This window comes from Phodopus roborovskii, unplaced genomic scaffold (assembly GCF_943737965.1).
Source record: "Phodopus roborovskii unplaced genomic scaffold, PHOROB, whole genome shotgun sequence".
Classification (NCBI taxonomy): Eukaryota; Metazoa; Chordata; class Mammalia; order Rodentia; family Cricetidae; genus Phodopus; species Phodopus roborovskii.
Window position 1 is genome coordinate 9037718 of NW_026125397.1, and position 19642 is coordinate 9057359.

Sequence of the window (19642 nt, forward strand, 5' to 3'; positions counted from 1 at the left end):
TACTCCTTATCCCCCTATCTCTTGCCTTCTCCTTTTGCCTCATTGTAGAGTTTTCCATTTCCTAGAGAGCTTATTCCACTATTTCCATAGCCTCAAATGCACTGCCTTATTATAACCATGAAACCATATCTAGGCTTACAAAGACTATTCTTTGCAAATACAATAGTATTTAGTCAGAGGTAGAAACCTGTTGATTGAATTCCAGCACAGCAGCTGCATCTGAATCTACTGATATTTTAGTCAATAATTGAGGATTCAAAGTAGTGGTCCATGGGTTTTTTATTTATTTTTGTTTCCAGTGTCTCCAAAAGTAGTGTCCTTCTGCTCCTCCAAACCAAAATAAGACCACCACACTCCAAGTTCCTCCCTACTACTTCTGTGGTTTTCTCTATCCATCTTCCAAATGCCCATTTTCTCTCTATGATTAATTTCTATCAACTAGCTGCTAGCTTCACCTCCTGACCCAAGCTTGATTTCATTTAATTGATACAAACACAAACTTGGGGTTGAGTATTATCATATATCACACAACAGAAAGCTCCTAGTGTGCATATTTCCAGAAAACAACAAGTTTCCTGGACAATGTTGAGAAATGGCTTCATACAATTCTATTAAGGTTAAACAAATTGCTTGGTGACAGTATTTTTTATGTATACAGAAGTGTTATGCACACTGGGCTGCTTATTAAAACTATATTAAGAGGCTAGGTCCAGTTGGCAAAGTGCTTGCACAAAGACCTGAGTTTTAGCACCACCATTCAAGTTAACAACAAAGCAAGCAAACAAAAGGCAACAACAGAGAAAGGATAAGCAAAGCACTAGGATCCTGGGTGCACAGTGTGAGCCTGTAATCCCAGTACTGGGGAGCCAGAGTCAGGAAGGATGTCAGGCTTCTGGAATAGCCAATCTAAGCTGAATCAGCAATCTCTAAATTCAGTGAAACACCATGCCTCAAAATATAAAAGGGGAGTAAAATAAAGGAATACTCCTAACATAGATTTATCTGGCCTCCATATGAAAGTTCACATAGACAAACCTACACATACATTCACACACATACACAAATATGTTTGAGTGAGCCCAATCTGAGAAGATAGGGTGGTAAAATATAAAAACAGAAGAGAGAAAGTGGGCCTCCCCAAAAGGAGAAATTTGAAAGACAAGCAAAGAGGTTCTTCATAAAGCTGAGAGAATTTACTTTGATTTTTGGCTCTTAATATCCATGACTCATTCACAACTCCAACTATTTGTGCATTGCTGGGATCCTTAATAGAATGACATGCCTACAGTGCCATTTCATGACTTCATATTTAGAGTCAATATGTAACTAAAATTGAAGTGTGGTTACTAACATTCTCACCAGTTCTAAATTTTCTAGGCTGATTTCAAATATGTTACCACTATAGATGTCTGCAAAAGTAGTCAACCTACTCTTGGACCTATAGGGACAAAGAAATCCCCAAAGCAGGCAAGAGCATCTTCAAAAGGGAGCACAGGCAGGAAAGACGAAATTATAATTATAATTTAGCTTTTTCCGTTGAGAACACAGTTCAGCTGTTCTGAACACTCTGTTCTTCTGAGCTCTACTTTTCATTTTCTCTAAATTGAAAGCAAATAATGCCACTTTTCTGAGATTAGGACTGAGCTAAACAATCAGCAAATTTTAGATATTAGCTACATATTCCTTAGCTCCACTTTAGCCTTGTAATGCGACCTTGAGAAAAAAAATTATGAATAAATCACTGCATATTTGGTTTAATCTAATAACTTGAAGCAGGACATTAAAGTGGGAATTCTAGGTACTGTAAAATTAGAGAGTAGAGTCAAGGTCTCTGTTCTTAAAAGCCACTGTCTATCTAGATGAAAGGATACATCTCAAGTCAACTTTACTGCAAGGTGGAGCATGGTCAGTGCATCTCCGAAGCAAATTAACTTATGAGAACATACTTAGGGAGACACATATTCTTAGTGTGAAGGCTTTATGATGGGAAAGGAATTGCAAATAAAACTTGAAGCATGGTTTCAAAAAACTTAAACTTGTGATTAGATGTAGGGAGACATCTATGTTAACAAAGATGGTTAAAATAATATTTAATATGAGGAAAGTTTCATGTGTCATTAATTCTTCTAAAATAAACTCACTGAAAACTTCCTATATGGTGAGAGCTTCATTTGGTACTTACAATCCAGGGCTTACTGTTAAATAACTGGCATTTAAGGGTATTCTAAGAGACAGGACCTCTTCTCTTAAGAAATAGGAGATAATGTGAGCTAAGCAGGAGATGAATTCACAGATTTATAACTGAGGCACTTGAGTTGACAGTAGTAAGTAAAGTACGTATGAGACTTGAGACAGTGGAACACAGAAGCCTTTCACTACTATTTAGTACAGGAATGGGTTAACTCAGCAGGTAGATCATCTAACAATGAATGTTATGTTAGAGCAGTGGCTGTCAACCTTCCCAATGCAGTGACATTTAATATACTTCCTCATGTGGGTGGTGACCCCCATCATAAAATTATTTTCATTGCTACTTTGTAACTAATTTTGCTACTGTTATGAATCATAATTTAAATATTTTTGGAGATAGATGTTTTCAAATGGAGTTTTTTATGACCCACAGACTGACAATCACAGTGTTATGGGGAACTAACAAAAAGATAATTGACACAGCCTTCTAAATCATTGTGTATATGTGTGAACTAGGTTTCCATTAGCTACTTTATACTAATACTCAACTAAGTGTCTTATCCCACTCCTCTGGAGGCTCCCAAACCATGCTTTATTAGTAAGATTTTGTGGATATTGCAGATGAAATAAACATTTGTCACGTGAGTATTCCATACAGGCATAACTCTCTTTGACAAGACCCTGGACACATGACTCGAGTGAGTTCCCTTAGCATTACTTTCTTCTTGTCACACACAGAGAGAAATTTAGCATTCTGCATGCTTCCACTTGGCGGGGATGACTGACATCCTGTGCTTTGTTTCTCCTGGGCTCTTCACTGTACATCTTCTGCCTTCAGTAATTTTCATTTGAAACTGTTCATGTAATAAAACATACCATGAATATAACATTTTTTACAAATTCTGAAAGTCCTTCCAAGAAGTCACTGAAACTGATGTGGTCTCCAGGGACCCCCAAACACCAACCTAGTGAATATAGGAACATATGAAGCATTTAAAGACCAAGAAGAACATGTCATCGAATGGCTACTTTTGTCTTGTTTAACTATTATCTGAACTAAAGTATTTTAGGTCTGGTTTCTGTTCTCAAGTTAAACCTTCAGATTATTCATAATAAATTGCAATTTACCAATATGTCAACAAGGCAAAGACCTAATTTAGAGCATAATGTTGCAACCAATGAGTTTTACAGTCTCAGGCACCTGAACTTCAGCTAATCGGTGTCTGCTAACTGGTCAGACCCTGTTCAAATAAGGGAAATACCTAGATGTAACCAATCCAGCTATTTCTGTACTTTATCTCCAGTTTGTCTGCAGATGCTTACAGGTCACTGTGGAAAGCAGTGCTCTGCGAGTCTCCCCTGGTTCTGGGTGTCATCTGATTCATTAGTCATCTTTACCACGAACTTTCATGTTAATGTTCAATGAGATTGAAGTGCACTCATTACATCCAAAACTCCAAGACACTGAATTCACCAGGTTCAACCAGAGACAAATGTTAACACACAACTAAATAGAAAGGGTGGTGAATATAGGACCTACTTATGTTCATACTGTGATGGTCTCTCTTGTTGTTTGAGTCTGAAGTGCACCTATAGACTCAAGCACTTAGCTCTTGCTTTCCATAGGACAGTCCTATTCTAGAAACTTGTCGAACCTTCAGGAGCCTGCTCCTTGCTAGAAGTACATCACTGGGACAGACCCTGAGGTTTGATCATCTAGTCATTTCCTGTTCATTCTGTTTTCCCTGACTACAGCCACCTTATTCTCTTGTTCCATCCACGCCACGAAGGACTGTGTCTCCTTGACCTGCTGGACAGTTAAGTCATAGTAAACCCTCCCTCCATCAAGCTGCTTCTTATTGTCTATTTGATCATGATAACAGCAAGAGTAACTAAAACTGCTACTAGCAGCGCCTTTTGAATTTGGCAAAAAAGGGCAGAGTCAGAGAAACTGTGTTTAGTTCACAGAACTCTACTTTCTAGACACCTCAGTGGGGGGAAAACTAAACTTATTAGGTTCTCCTTCCTTTACCAAACTCCTCAGGAAAAGCATGTGACAACACATCTAACAGTTGAAAATGTTTCTTTAAAAATAATAGTTTTTAATATGATTGATGAAAAACACAATGATATGATGAATGTAGCAGGATTCAAATATAGAATTTGATTCTGGGACTTTTATGTGTGTTAACAATGGCAAAGGACCCTCAACTTCAACAGTGTATGATACACAATCATATGTATCATTAGCACCTTCATACTAACATGGTCTTGGTAACCTGAGTTTCACTCTTCCTGCAAGTTTGTGACATTATGTTTTTGGGTTTTATTTTTAAACTCATGACTTAACCTTCCATCCACTAGTCAGCCCCTTACTATATCCACATTTCATACAGGAAGGTCTTTGATAACTGATATCTGGAACTTGCATGTTTTGACTTTGTGTGACAGTGAACAATCCGCTCTACAGGAGAGCTCTCAACACAACTTAATTTCCTCTGCTACACATCAAATTGTTAATAAATGCTCTGCACAATATTTCCTTCTATGACTCATTTACCCAGTCATAGCTGATCATCTATAGTCCAGGTATGCTAGGGAACAGAAAAATGTACTCAGGAGGATTGTGGCAAAAAACAGCTTCAAAAGTGCACAGATAACCTAAGACACATTGGGAAAAATCCCTGCTCTGAGACAGGTACAAGGAACATGGGCCATGGCTGACACCAGATTATCACCACAGTCCCCGAGTCTCTGAGGAAAAATAAGCAGAAAAGTAACAGAATTGATAGAGAAGATGCATTCTGCTTTTCTCCTAACATGAAATAAGCTATCACAACACTGTTCTCTACAGTTTTTTTGTTTGGTTTTTGTTTGTTTGTTTGTTTGTTTTGTGTGGTGTGTGGTTACCTACTAAAGGCTATTTAGTGAAATAAACAGATAAAACCATTGTTTTCGTTCTTTTCGTACATGTTATATTCTAAGGTTGGCAGACCATTTTTCCTACTGGTCCTGAAACTACAGGTGGGAGCAGAACTGATCCTGAGCTTCTAACATTGAGAATTATTTTAATTATTATGATATTTCCCCTTCTCTTTGTTCTATCACATTTTTATACTGATCACCTTTTAAAGAGTTACCAGCATAATTTGATGCTTCAAAAATATTAAATGTCTCTTAATTTCATCGAAGTAATCAGGGTCTACTTTATTAAAGCTCTCATCACTTCCAGTGGGAAGCTCTTGTCAATTTATTTTAAGTGTTTAGAATCCATAGTGATTTTGTTAATTTACATATTTAATGATAGCTTCCACACTGAAGCCAATGAAATGGTACAATTTCCAGGTTTCACACTTTTATTCTAGATATAAGTATTTCTAACACACACTCACTGTTCATTTTCAATGTTATTCTAATTGCATATACTAACTTTTAAATATGAACCAATCACAGCCTATGAACTTCCTATTGTAAATATTCCATATAATAGATAATACATTTTTCCATGTTGTGATATAAAAAGTGTCACTTTACTTGAGACCAGTGTTCTCAAGTTATTCAAGCTATTTTTCATTATCATGACCCTCTAGGGGTATGCTTGGTCACATTATCATCATAATCTTCACTGTGAAACCTGTACTGTAGGGACACACTTGCCTTACATATAAAATTAATGTTTTTGTCCCTCCTGAATGTACACACATCTCCTCAGGAGGCTTGTCTGCTTTACTCCCATAGCTTCTTGCCTATACATAGTCAAATGCCTAACTAAAAGATACTGTGAGCTATCCTACAAAACACTCCTGGTGGCTGCCCTTTATTTCCTTAGGACTACTTTTGCCATGAAGTAGTTACATTTGAAAAGCCTTACTATGTAGCTTTTTTTTCCCCCTTCAAGTCAGAGGCTGTGAAGCTGACAGCATATTTCTTTTTGTGATAGCTTCCTCAGTATAGCCTCTCTCTGGAGAAACAGAGTCACAATAGATTCCCCGTTTCCATTCTCAAGAAGCTGCCACCTTATACATTAGGTCCAACTTCCACAGTGTGTGTTTAACTGAGATTGTTAGTCAACTGGGAATTCCATTGGCAAAGTTACTGAGAATATCTACAGTGACATTTTATGTTGTTTGTTTGTTTTTATTTTTTATGATAATTGCTTAGGAAGTTGTGTAGTCACGTTTAGTTTCTAAGGCCTATGTAGTCAATTATATGTTTTTTTCCCATAAAGGCCTTCATTTTAATGTGTCTTAGTATTAAAATAAGTTAGCACATGGGAGGATAATTACTTAATTAGCAGTGTTTGTGGGGTGCATGTTCTTTAAACAAACTGATCCAGAGTTAGATAACAGGTGGTGGGCTTGGGAAATATGAAAAAAAATGAGAGTTTCATTTCTCACAGAGGTTTAATCAATGTTGTTTAAAAGGATTAGCCATATGTTAGTTTAAATGGTCAAAGACAGGTTTTTACCCAGCAACTATTCAAGTAAGATCTCAGTGCAGGACAGGGCTTCATTCCAAACGCAGCAAGGACAAATGGGGTTTTGTAAACAGAACACAAGTAGGTGAAGCCAGAGAAAGGTACCCACATAGAACATTAAGGATAGTTACAATTCTTGTTGAAACTACCCAGCAGCTTGCATGAGGCTGCTCTGATGGGAAGGATGAGGAACTCACAAGAGGGTGACTTAGGAGAGTTCTCATTACACATGGTTAGACTTGAGGATGAAGCCCCAAGCAAGGGTGTAGACAGAAAGACAGGCCAGAGGAGCGCCCCCACAGAAACAATCAGAGAGTCCCCATTTTATTTCTGGATATCATAAGGAAAGGATAAGATCAATCCTATTTTATAGATTACACACAGGTTTGGGGATTTGATTCCTCATTGACTACTAACTTTTCTTCTCCTGAATTCAGAGATACAGAAGACCGACTGCTTCCCTGAATTTACATCATGGAGCTGTAATCTCCTTCCCACATTTGGAAAGCACCTCTGGGAGCCCCAAAAGAAGCAGTTAAATTCCTGCCTACCTCTATGGTAGTTCAAGTGTATTAACTCCTCTGAATATTGGACTTTATCTTAAAACTAAGACTCACCCTCTCCCAACACATCAACATTAACAGATTTCCCTCTTTGATGTGGCATCTAAAATTCCCATCTATTTCCTGAATTTAACTGTATTTAGTTTACTTATGTTTATCTAACAAACCTATATGTTTGAAATAATAGAAGCTGGAAATCATGTGTCCATCTCAATATAACATTTAGAATCTCTGTCACTTAAAATTCATAAAAGAACAAAAAAAAAAAAAAAAAAAAAAAAAAAAAAAAGCCAGGCCTTAGATTTCATAATGGAGTTCTTTAAAATGTCTTTGTACTCAATGGATAGCTCTGACTCAAGAAAACTATAACAAAGGAGCCAACCTGGTAACTCAGCACATAAGGTGCCTAGTTTGATCCCTAGGACTCACAAGGTATAGTGAGAGAACCAACTCCAGCAAGTCATCCTCTGTGATGTCCACAGGAGTGCTGTGGAATTATGCTTCTACACACACACACACACACGCACGCACGCACACACACGCACAGACAGGCAGTCAATAAATGTAATAAAAACTTCAAAAAAATAAAAGCATTTGAAAAAGAAGATAATAAAAAATTCTTTCTATATAACAATATAAAGGAATATAAATGTAAACTTTTATTGATTAATATGCATTTTTCCAATTTATACTTATGTACTTATTTATATCTATGTTATATTCTATTTATAAATACTTGTTAAAGTCAATTACTTTTATATCAATACAAGAATGCCCATGCTTACACACACACTTTATACTGAAATAAAAAAAAAACTACCATTTTATTTAAAGTATCCAACAACACTTTTCTTCTCATAAAGAATTTTGAACTATATTTATCAGTTGGCACAAGTATTTCAAATCGTACTTTAAAAAAGAAGGGCATACCTCACTCCTTTCTGCACTAGTGGTTCTTCCTTTCAGGATTTAAACTGTATGCGTAGCTGTTTTAAATTCTTAGCTGTTTATCACTGTTGTAAATGAGAGCTGATGGGCAATTCATCACAGTGCGTTGTCTGTACATTGTTACATAGTTCATTATAAGACACTACAATATAATTATGTTGTGACATAATTTTTGATGTAGCTAACTCATTCATGATGTGTGTACACTTTTTTTATACTTTTACAGTTGGGCTGGCATCTCGTGAAACTTGTTTTCCGAGCATTTTTTATCGCAAGACTTCTTAAGAGCTGATGTTTTCTACTTAAACTATCATACTGTTGAAAGATGTTGCTGTTAATGATGCTCTTTAGTTAATTTTTAAATATCATTTATGATTTCTAAATTACTGTGTGTTGTAGCATTTTTCTTGTGAGCTTAGATTTTTCTCATTAGGATCACTGCCACTCTTCTCCAGACTTGGTGTCTACCCAGCTCCAGGAACGTCCCTGTGAGCACAGCTAATCCCCAGAGCTCTCATGTCTACCTTCCTAGTTCTATCACCCAAAGAACTTAGTGAAATAATGCTTGCCCTTCTTTCCCCCTTTGTCGTCCTTCCTTAACTATGGTAGATGTCCAGCCTTCCTTTAAAGGTGTGTGTCTAAACACGCATCTTTTCCCCTGCTTGAGTTTCTGTATTCATGAAGTTCTTAAGATTAGCTCTACCTGTCCTGCATTGGAGCAAGCAATACAATGAGAGATGTCTGCAGCACTTTAGGAAGAGGAAGGGAGCATAAACAAGATCTTTCTCACTGAATATTTGAGAAAAACCAGAGGCTATAGAGTTGCTTCTCCCTCCCCTCATCTCCACCCCCCCACCCATCATCCCCCACCACAGCATTCAGAATGGGGTGAGGGTGGGGGGTGAGTAGGTCCTGAAGCAAGTTGCCACTCAATCATTTCTGTCCAGTGCTTGTCTTAGAGAGCAGTTTTCATTTCAGATAATACTGGAATGAAATGCACTAAATTTAGAAAATTTATTGTATTCCAATACATGAGAGCTTTCACAATGGCTCTCTGTTCACTGTGTAGGCAGTAAGTGGTCCAGCTTCAAGATAGATGTTCACATAGTCTCTAATATAATGCATGCTTGCTTTGTAAACATTATATGTATATAATTTTATTGTTACTGTATACAGTAAGTGTACATAAAATATACAATACTATATGGCATATTTCAGAAATGCTTTTCCTAATATATACTTAATATTAAACATTTTTCATTATGCTATAATATTTATGCATTTACAGCTAAACATACTTATACCAATTATTATTATATATTCATAGGTAAGCATAATAAATGAGAAAAGAAAGGGAAAGACTAGTAAAGTCTTCATTTAACTGTCTTACTTTCATAATAATGTGGCATGCCATCAATTTTTTTAAAAAATTGCTCATGCATTCAGTTCATACAATTATGCAATGATCAGAACACCATGGAATGGACTTGTGTAGCTGAAGTAAATTAGTCTTATCATTTCAGGCTTGTGCATGCCTCTGTTTCCTATGTGCGTGAAAGTTACAGGTGTAAAATATCCCTTAGTGTTAACATGATGAGCTATTAGTTGATTATCTACAACAAATGGAATTGCATTTCTGAAAGTACCCATGGGAGAACACAACGAATCTTTAATGACTTCCACTAGGCTTTCTTACTCTTTGGTAATTATACAGAAGAATTTAAATATGGTGAGAATTTTAAGACCTATATCCACTCAGATATCAGGGGATTATTATTTTTTTAAATCCTTGACAAAATTTTTTTCAGAAGTACCTGCAATTGTATATATTTTCAAATTTGAAACAACTACTTTTTCAAGTGATACATATAATTTTCTATAATTAGAGAAAAAAACATTTGTTATAAAATGTCATAGACCACTAAGTGGGTCTATATATTTGAAGAGTTTACACAAATGCAGGTGTGGAAGTTAACCTGGTTAGCATTAATGACACTTACAGGAGTATTGTGCACATAATAGGTAGTCATAAGCACAGGAAAACTTTACATGCCTAATGGCAGCAGATGTAACAGAGAAGCCAAGAGAAGCTGCCCTCTGTCTCAACAATAGGACACAGTTAGATTGAACAACTTAAGTTACAGCCACAGAGACCCATACATGTCCTCTGTCTCAACAATGGGACATAATTGGATTAAACAACGTACCTTGCAGCTACAGGGCCCCACACAAGGGTCCTTGTTTGTACTTCCTAAGCCACTGCAGTTGCAGGGTTGGCAGTCTGGGTAGCCACTGTAGCCCCTGACACAACGATCACAGTTCATGCCTCCAAAGCCGGTTTTGCAGTGACAGGACCCAGGTTTCAAACCTGAAGGAAGAAGCATTATATATAAGCGCTTTCAAGGGACACACGCAATTTAGTTCTAGAGTCTTAAATTATAGTAACTTTTAAGTTGGACTCTGATCACAAAATTAGTTTTTTAATTTTTATTACTTCAAAATTTAAAGCAATTTTAAATTGAAATATACTTTGTTCCCATTTTTACCTTCTCCCAAGCCCTTTCAGATCCTCACCCCTTCTCTATTTATTCAACTTTAGGTTCTTTCTCAACAAACGAACAAAACAACAGCAAAACCTAGAAAACAAAAAGCAACAACACCCAAAAAGAAAAGAAAGCACACACACATATAAACTGCAATCAAATAAAGGTACATGCAAAAACTGTGGAGTTTATTATATGTTAGTGAGCTACAACTGAACGTGAGGCCTGTCCAGGAGTGCTTGATAGACACAGTGTCACTATGTTGAAGAAAACTGATTCTCCCTCTCCCAGTAGGTTGTTAATATTACCCTAGTGGATAGGTATTCATTCATTCATTTTAAAATATAACAAAATAAAATGTAATAAGATAAAACAAAAATTATCACATCAAAGCTGGACAAAACAAAGCAACAGGAGGAAAAGAGCCTCAAGAGAAGGCACAAAAATCAGAGACACATTTTTTCTCACACTCAGGAATACTATAATAACACAAATCTAAGTCATAATATACACACAAAAAGCCTAATGCCAACCCATACAGATCCTGTGCATTCTACTTCAGTCTCTGTGAGTTCATATGAGCTCTGCTCATGTTGGTTTAGATGGTCTTCCATCCTTGTGTACATCAGTAAAGCTAAAATCAAAGGATCTAGAGCCTAAATAAAAATTCCAAAGGGGCTGGGAAGATGGGTCAGATGTTAAGAACACTTGTTGCTCTGACAGGTTTGGTTCCAAACAAAAACATGGTGACTCAAAACTATCTGTAACTCCAGTTCCAGGGGACCCAACAAGCTCTTCTGGCCTATGCTGATAGCAATCACTCACATGGTACATATATTTGCATGCAAACAAAATGTCCACACACAAAACAGCCACTCATAAAAGTATTTTAAAAAGTAAAAGAATAAGGGCTGGAGAGAGGTTCAGTGAATGACACGTGTAAGCATAAGGATCTGGGTTTCGATTATTAGAACACAGAAGTTGAGTGGGACAGTGCGTATCTACAGCCCTAGCACTGGGGAATAGGATTAGAGCTTGCAGAAATAGGCAGATGCCTGGAGCTGATCGGCCAGCTATGTAGTCAAATGGATGAACTCTGGGTTTAGTGAAAGCACCTGTCTTGAAAAACAAGATAGTTATAAAGAAAGACATTTAACTTATCCCACACGTGCCCCAAACCACGGGCACATACCTACTTACACACATGTATACACACACACACATACACACACACACACACACACACACACACACACACACACCAATACATATGAAATTTAAGAATAATGAAGGATAGAAAGATGAAAACTGAAACATTTAAGAGACTACAACTTCTGTTTGTCAAGGCTACCCAGAACAACAGCAACAGCAACAAAAACAAAATGATCAAGGGGTACTTTCCATAAAGTTTAAAACTTATGACACAACACTGGGAAGAATAAGCTGCATCTTGTACATATCTGGTAGCTCAAAATCAAGCCTGCCCCAGAACACCATAATAGATGGGGGACATCCTTGGAAATAAAGATGGACTACTCACTAGTTAATGTTGCTAATGTTATATAGTGACACTCACAGCAATGTTAAAGAAAAGGCCAAATGGGTGTAGGATTGAAGTAGTGGGTGAATATGATACAAATACAATGCATTAAATTCCCAATTGAACTAATAATTATTTTTTAATTTTCAAAAAAAAAAAAAGACTGAAGGCATTCATAGAAACAGATTTTGGACATGGAAGAGGGATATGAAAGGTGTTATAATTTCCCTTTCCTTTTGACTGAGAAATGTTAAAGACAATATAGCAACAAGAAAATTTTGGGTTTCTCTTTAGAAATAACACGAGGACTGCTCTCTCTTGTTCATGCCTTTAATGATAAAGATAGAAAAAGAAAGTTGAATGAATGAATACAAGAAATAGATGTTCAAAATGAGAGCAAATCAATAGAATATGATCTCCATCACACGAAGACGAAGAATAATGAAATGCAAGAATATGTCATGATAAGAAATCATGTCACTGAACAAAAGGAATATTAAACATGAATAAATCACGCATATGTTATTTGTATCAAGATTATGTTTACATAATGTACACAGGAGTTTTGAAAAATGACTGGAACTATTAAACACAAAGAACATATGTACATGCCCAGAAGGTATGTAGAAAGGTAAAATTGCTACATAAATACTAACTAGGGCCATAAAATATAATAGACTTAAAAACATAAACATTCAGTTTACATTGATAAAGACAAAATGAAGTATTTTTATTAGATTTTTGCTTCAGAACAGTACTCATTATTGGTGCTGGAGAGATGGCTCCATGGTTAAGAGCACTTGCTGTTCTGCCACAGGACACTGGTGCAGTACCCATCACCCACATAGAGGCTCACCACAGTCAGTACCTCCAGCCCACCTTGGGTATCCAATAAAAGGAAAAATATGAAATAAAAATGGAGAATAAGTTAAGTTTTTCTCTTTATAAAATGTCATTACTATTGCTTCTTGCTTCTAAACTACCACAATATTATGTATTTAATTTCCCAATTTTTCTATTTCTAATTACTTTTTGAATAATGTACTAATTTTGGTGGGTGACTTAATATTATCGATAATTGTGATTAACTTATCTATAAAAAGGGAAAGAATCCATGATGGCAGGATTTAACTTTAAGGGCATCAGGGCAAAAATGCACATAATCTTTGTTATTTGCTACTTAAAATGTTGCTTCTCAAATTATTCAGGGGAAATGCCCTGAAATTAGCTCCCAAATGTTAATTTTATTAAGTTGCCATTTGAATCCTTGATGTTGAGGATTCATCATGAATTTGATTCCTCAAAGTTTTTGTTTTCAACTCACTCATATTGCCACCATCCTGTGTGTGCACTTGGCATCATCCACTTGCCACATTTATGTAGTCCTGTGTGTACACTTGGCATCACTCACTTCCCACATTTCTGTAGTCCTGTGTGTGCATGTGGCATCACTTATTTCTCACAGTGTGATAGCTATTTACTTCCCAATGCTGCACACAAATCCCTCAACAAATGCTGTCATTTTACCCTGGACCCAGTGGAAGTTACAGAACGATCAAGTAACAGCAAATGAAAATTTGTATACAAAAAATGAATGCTTCAAACATAAACACACTCTCTCTCACTTTATGCTCTCCTCCCCCCCACACACACACCAGTAACTGTTATATAGCACCATTTTTCTCAAGTATACATCACATAGATAATAGTGATCCTATAAGATTATGCCACCTGGTGACATCATAGTTTGTATAATGCACACTGAAACATTTCTGCAACTAAACTGCTCATGACAAATTTCTCCCTACAACAAAGTGCCACATTACACATACATCAGAGCAGAAGTTTTCCTTTTTCAGCTTCATTTTTTGCCTTTCAAACAAAATAGTTCATCGCAAAATCAAACATGATTATAAAAACAAAGAAACAGGGTCCTAGAAGGCACCATGTTATATGTCAGAATCTCCACTCTGGGAATGGAATTACTGTGAAATTCCCTGGAAAGAGTAGTGTTCTCATCCGAGTGGCAGTTCTCTACTGTGCCTCACCTCGATGGGCGTATTTCTCGTCCTTCACACAGACTTCACTTAAGGAGCCAACTGGATCACAGTGACATGGCTGGCATGGTCTAGGATAATTTGGTGACACCTGAAAAAATAATTGAAATAGTTTCAGTTCAGTGTAATAAACATGCCAGTATTTTAAATTCAGCAAGCAATTCAGGACCGATTAGTTTTAAAAATACATAACAAATTATTTTCATAAAACTATAGGAATTTATTTATCTTTGACACAGATTGGTGGGCTTCTAGAATCCAATTTTTCTAAGGGGAGACACAAAGTAAAGGGTCTGATATCACCAATCTTTAGATGTTTGTTATTGAGGTCTGATAATTAATGAGATAGTTCCATGTTTCATTTCTTCCTGACCTTTTAAAGCTTGTATAAATGAAACTACAGATGAGGAGCTCTAGACTCCTAATATGTGTAAAGAAGCATGTTTTTGTAACCACTAGATTATTATCATAACAAAATGATAATATTTGGATGGAATACTCAACTATATATTCCATACTTTAATTTGACTGTTTATTTTGTTTTAATATGATATGTTTTATAATCATCACTACCAATTTTTCTCCCAATTTACTTTTCAAGAACTTTCCCACTAATCATGTCATAATTGTTTAAATAAAAATTTATATTTCCTGCTCAAAAGAAGTGCAATTAAATATTTAAATTAGAAATCAGGTTTTCTAGGAGGCTGTATAACCTGGAAAGAAACTTTCAGACTCTGTAAGTGAAAGAACTTGAGCTCATATCCCAGTGGGGTGTGTACAGCCCTTACCATTTGTTTTGACACCAGGACAATAACATTGCTCCAAAGAAGTTATATAGGGGACAATGAAGAGGGACAGAATGGAAGATATCTCTCACGATCCCTGGCACACAGTATGTGCTTAGGACCACAAGTAGCTTTTACTGTTGAATATTTTAATTAAACGAATCTAAATTGCTGACAATACTTCACCCACATTGTTTTCCAGATGGCATGGAAGAAAACAAAATCCCTAAAGTGGTTTAGCAAGAAATGAATATACACAGATATCCTTTTCTCCAGTAGACTACATCTTTCATGTGTGTCTATACCTAGTTTAATTTTTTTTATGCATATAGAGTATTTTTTATTTAATTTTATATAACAAAGTCCAATTAAATGAAAACAAACATTTATACACAATATTTGGGAATTTGGGCGTCGTTCTTTCCAAACTACTTCCTGCTGGTAAGGGGCGCTGTCTTGGGGGATTCGAAGAAGATTCAGATATCCTAGCTGTAGTCTGTAGGGACCTAGTTTAATTTTTAAGGAGGGATGTTTTTCCTAATATAAATCATGATGCAAAAACTACACTGGATTATAAATCTAACCAAATATGATTCAAATTCACAACAGTGTAGAAACCATTATTTGTTTAAGACACTATTAATCATATCCCTATGGAGCTAGCACTGTCCCTAACACAGACATGAGTCATATTATTACCTTAAACAAGCTTATGGGAATAAAGAGGTTTGTAAGACGCTGATTAAAGAAAAGTGATAAAAATAGAGCCTCTAGGATCAAATGCCACAACCCATCACATTTCATTCAAACATTAATTGTGCAGAAACAGTAACATTTAAACTGCAGCTTAAATACAAGGAGTTATTTGTGAATAGAGTTTAGAACAAGGCTTTCTACAGGAAAGAACCACTTAGATATCAGGAAAGAGAAGCCTCTGTTGTACATCTCAAGGAAATATAGAAACTTTGAATTAACTTTTGAGTGTTACAAATCTGATTTTTAGTTGCAGTGGCAAGGAGGAAATCAAAGCACTCTAGCCAATTATTATGCTTGATACTGATTGGGAAAACATACCTAAATCAGATGAAAATGTAAATTTGAGGGAGTTGTGAGAATTAATTAAGAAGCAGGCAGGAACTATAAAACTTGGATGTTTGACCTGGGTTGTGGTGGTGCACATCTTTAATCCCAGGACTTGGAAGAAAGAAGCAGGCAAATCTTTATGAGTTTAAGACCAGCCCCTTCTACAGAATGAGTTCCAGGACAGTCAAAGCTACACACACACACACACACACACACACACACACGCACACGCACACACACACACACACACACATAAAGTCTCAAAGACCAAAACTAAAACAACAACAACAATAGTAATAATAATTTTTAAACACCAAATTGATGTTTGAAGAATGGTAAGAAAAATCTACGGAAGAGAGGTCTGTGGGGGGCTGGGTATCAACATCCGGTATATTAACATCCCATGCAGCTTAATTGATCCATTCTGTATAAAAAGGTCATTCACAATATGCTAAGAAGTCCAGTGAAAAGAACTAAAAAGAAAACAGAAACTTGAGTAGAGTTTTCAGTGCTTTGCACCAAGTAGACAGGATATAAGCAAATTTAGAAATGTGAGTTAAGCACCATGAGCTGGCCATCAACTGTCTCTCGAGCAGCAAATGCTCTCCGCCTTTGCTCTATGCACCAACAAGTTACTCTGCTTAAGACACATTCAAAATCTTCAGAGGAAGAAAATGAGATCTAGGAAGTTTTCACTTTATCGCCACAAGTGCACTGTAAGAATATGTGTTCGTGGGCATGAGAAGAAACAGGAAAATGTAGCAATCATTAAAGAAAGAGAAGTCAATAAAAGTAGACCCCAAGAAGACCAGGGATTGAAATTAAGAAAGCCTACGTAGGAACTGTAGATATGTCACATAATTCATAGAATGATATTTATGAGTGATGAATGAAGTATTTCAGATGAAAAAATGCAAAGTATAAGAAAGAGGGAGAAAACAGCTCCATAAAGCTGGAAGAGCAAAATCTCAAAATTTCAAACTCATTGGATGTGTCCAATGTCAGATTACAAATGTAGTGTGTGCGTGGCGGGGTGGGGTGGGGGTGGGGGAAGTAGCCAACCCAATAACGTGATGTCAGATAAAGAGAAACTATTCAATTTGAAAAACAGCAAAGAAATAACAAGTGAGCATGGCCTTGGAAACCTGCAGGGAACAATTAAACAACCTGACATACAGGTAGTTCCAGAAAGAAGAAAGAGAATAGATCGAATAACACTGTTAACGAAATAATAGCCCATCTGCTATGGAGGCCTCAGGATTTGGGAAGTGGAGGCAGCGGCTGACAAAAGGCAGCCTCAGCTACAAAATCAGGCAACAGCTGGGCTACATAAAACCCTGTCTCAACAAAACAAAACAACACAATAAATACCCTAGCATACTCCCAATGTGGATCAAAATCAAAGTCGATTACTGTGAGACCCATGCATGTGACCCATGCAAGACTAGCTGGGAAATCTCTACAGCACACCACTGTGTGCTGAGGCTGGAGAACATTTTGTGTAAAGTGAGCAGTGGCAAAGCGCAGGTGCTGCACAATGTCGGTTTCTATCTGCTAAGCACCCTCCTACCCTGTACCTTTTCTCTTCATTCTTTCCCATCACAAATGTAAAAATAGTTATCTGCCTGTAGAACATATACAGGCCATGCACTTAATCTGATAGGCAGAGCAGTTTCCCAATATTTAGAATAATTGCCGAGAAGCAAACCTAAAGGAAGTATCTAGAATGCTTGGCATTGGGAAAAGCCCCAAATGCCACAGCACTAGAGAAATTAATCTGAGGCCAGTCTGCACGGCAAAGTGAGTTTCAGACCATCCTAAATGATTTAGTAAAACCCTGGCTCGAATTCAGTCAATCAAATCTTTATATAAGGTAATGAATTAACAATGATTACACATAGTAGGGACAAGAAACAAATGCCAGTGTGCTTTCAAAAGGACCAATGAAATCCAGCAGATGACGGGTACTACATTTATAAGATGTTCTAGGCTTTAAAAGAAAGGGCAAATAGTTAACACACAAACAAAACGTTTATGGTAAATGCTTGACTGCTTGGAAGAGAAAAAAGTTCTCTGAAAAGTAAGATGCATGAGAATGACCTATGAGAGCTAGTCTATAATTTAAATATTCCCATGTCTGGCTAGGAGATTTCAATTTGACAACAACTACATTGTGAAACTCTGCCATACACACAAAAATAAAAAAAAAAACCTACTAGGTTTAGCTATATATCTAATTTTAAAAATCAATTAATATCAAATATCACTCCCAGAATCCAAAATAGGGATAAATGCATAGCTTGGGTATTTCATTGGGAAATTCTAGCCTAAGATGTATTAGATGTTTGAAAGAAATTTAATTTTAATCACACATAATGATTTTTTTAATCTGTTGAAAAGGAAGCACTTCCTTTGTTGGAGGCTAGTAAACCATACTACAAATAACTGACAAAGATATTGTAAAAACACAAATTAAAGTCCTAAATCCCTCTTACAGCAGAATAAAACTACTTAATAAAATCATCCCATGCATAAAAATTATAATATTTTATAAATAAACCATACTTAATACACAAATGCAAAATTGTTTTCTTATTCTGTAAATGAATACAAACTGACCATATTAACATGAAGAGTGAAAATACATATACTTATTTTAATAGGTACAGACAAGCATTTGACAAAATGCCTCAGCACTTTTTTTATTATAAAAATTCTCAGCTACCTGGGAAGAGCAGAGAAGTTGCTGAATCTGATAAAAGACACCCATAAAAATCCCATAACTCACATCGTGCTCAATTGTGAATTATTATGTTTATGTTTAAAGTGATAAAATATAAAAATGTCAGCTCTCACCAATTCTATTTAACATCAGTGTATTTCAAAGAGTGAGCCTGACGTTATTTGTAGATAAGCGTCTAAGTGTGCAATTCTAAAGAATACTATAAGAGTTCTAGAACCAACAAATGAATTTTCAATAATACAGATGATAAACTCAGTATTACATTTTTTCTTAATAATAAAGTGAAATAACTTGGGGAAAAGTTTTACTCTACCATTTAATTATTATTTGAGACATAACAATACAAACAAAAGGGTATGTAAGATCATTATTCCAAAATTACTGCTAGGAATAAGTTTTGAAAAGTACATGGAGACATGATATGTTTATCAAATGACTCAACATTAATATGATTTCTTATCTCTCTTTAATACAAAGATTTTAAGCAAGTAGCAAGCACCGTGATCGTTATTTGAGAAATAAATTGTAACATTTTATGAGTAACCAACTGGCATTTGCTTGGGCAGCCTGAAAACATACATACAAGTAGCATTATACAGACTTCACACACCCACACACACATACACATGCACACACATACCACCAATTATTGAAAAAAGAGTCCATGAATTTTAAATCCAAAAGGGTGGGTGGAGGGTACACCAGAGAGT

At 36.1% G+C, this 19642-nt stretch overlaps 1 protein-coding gene across 1 annotated transcript in view; it reads right to left on the reverse strand.

The window, feature by feature from the left end:
* Lama2 (laminin subunit alpha 2) overlaps positions 1-19642 on the reverse strand; it is a 564428-nt gene that overhangs the window by 308350 nt on the left and 236436 nt on the right. The window contains 2 exon segments of the mRNA XM_051175465.1: positions 10386-10546; positions 14310-14409. Of these exon segments, the coding sequence (XP_051031422.1) occupies positions 10386-10546; positions 14310-14409 (261 nt within the window).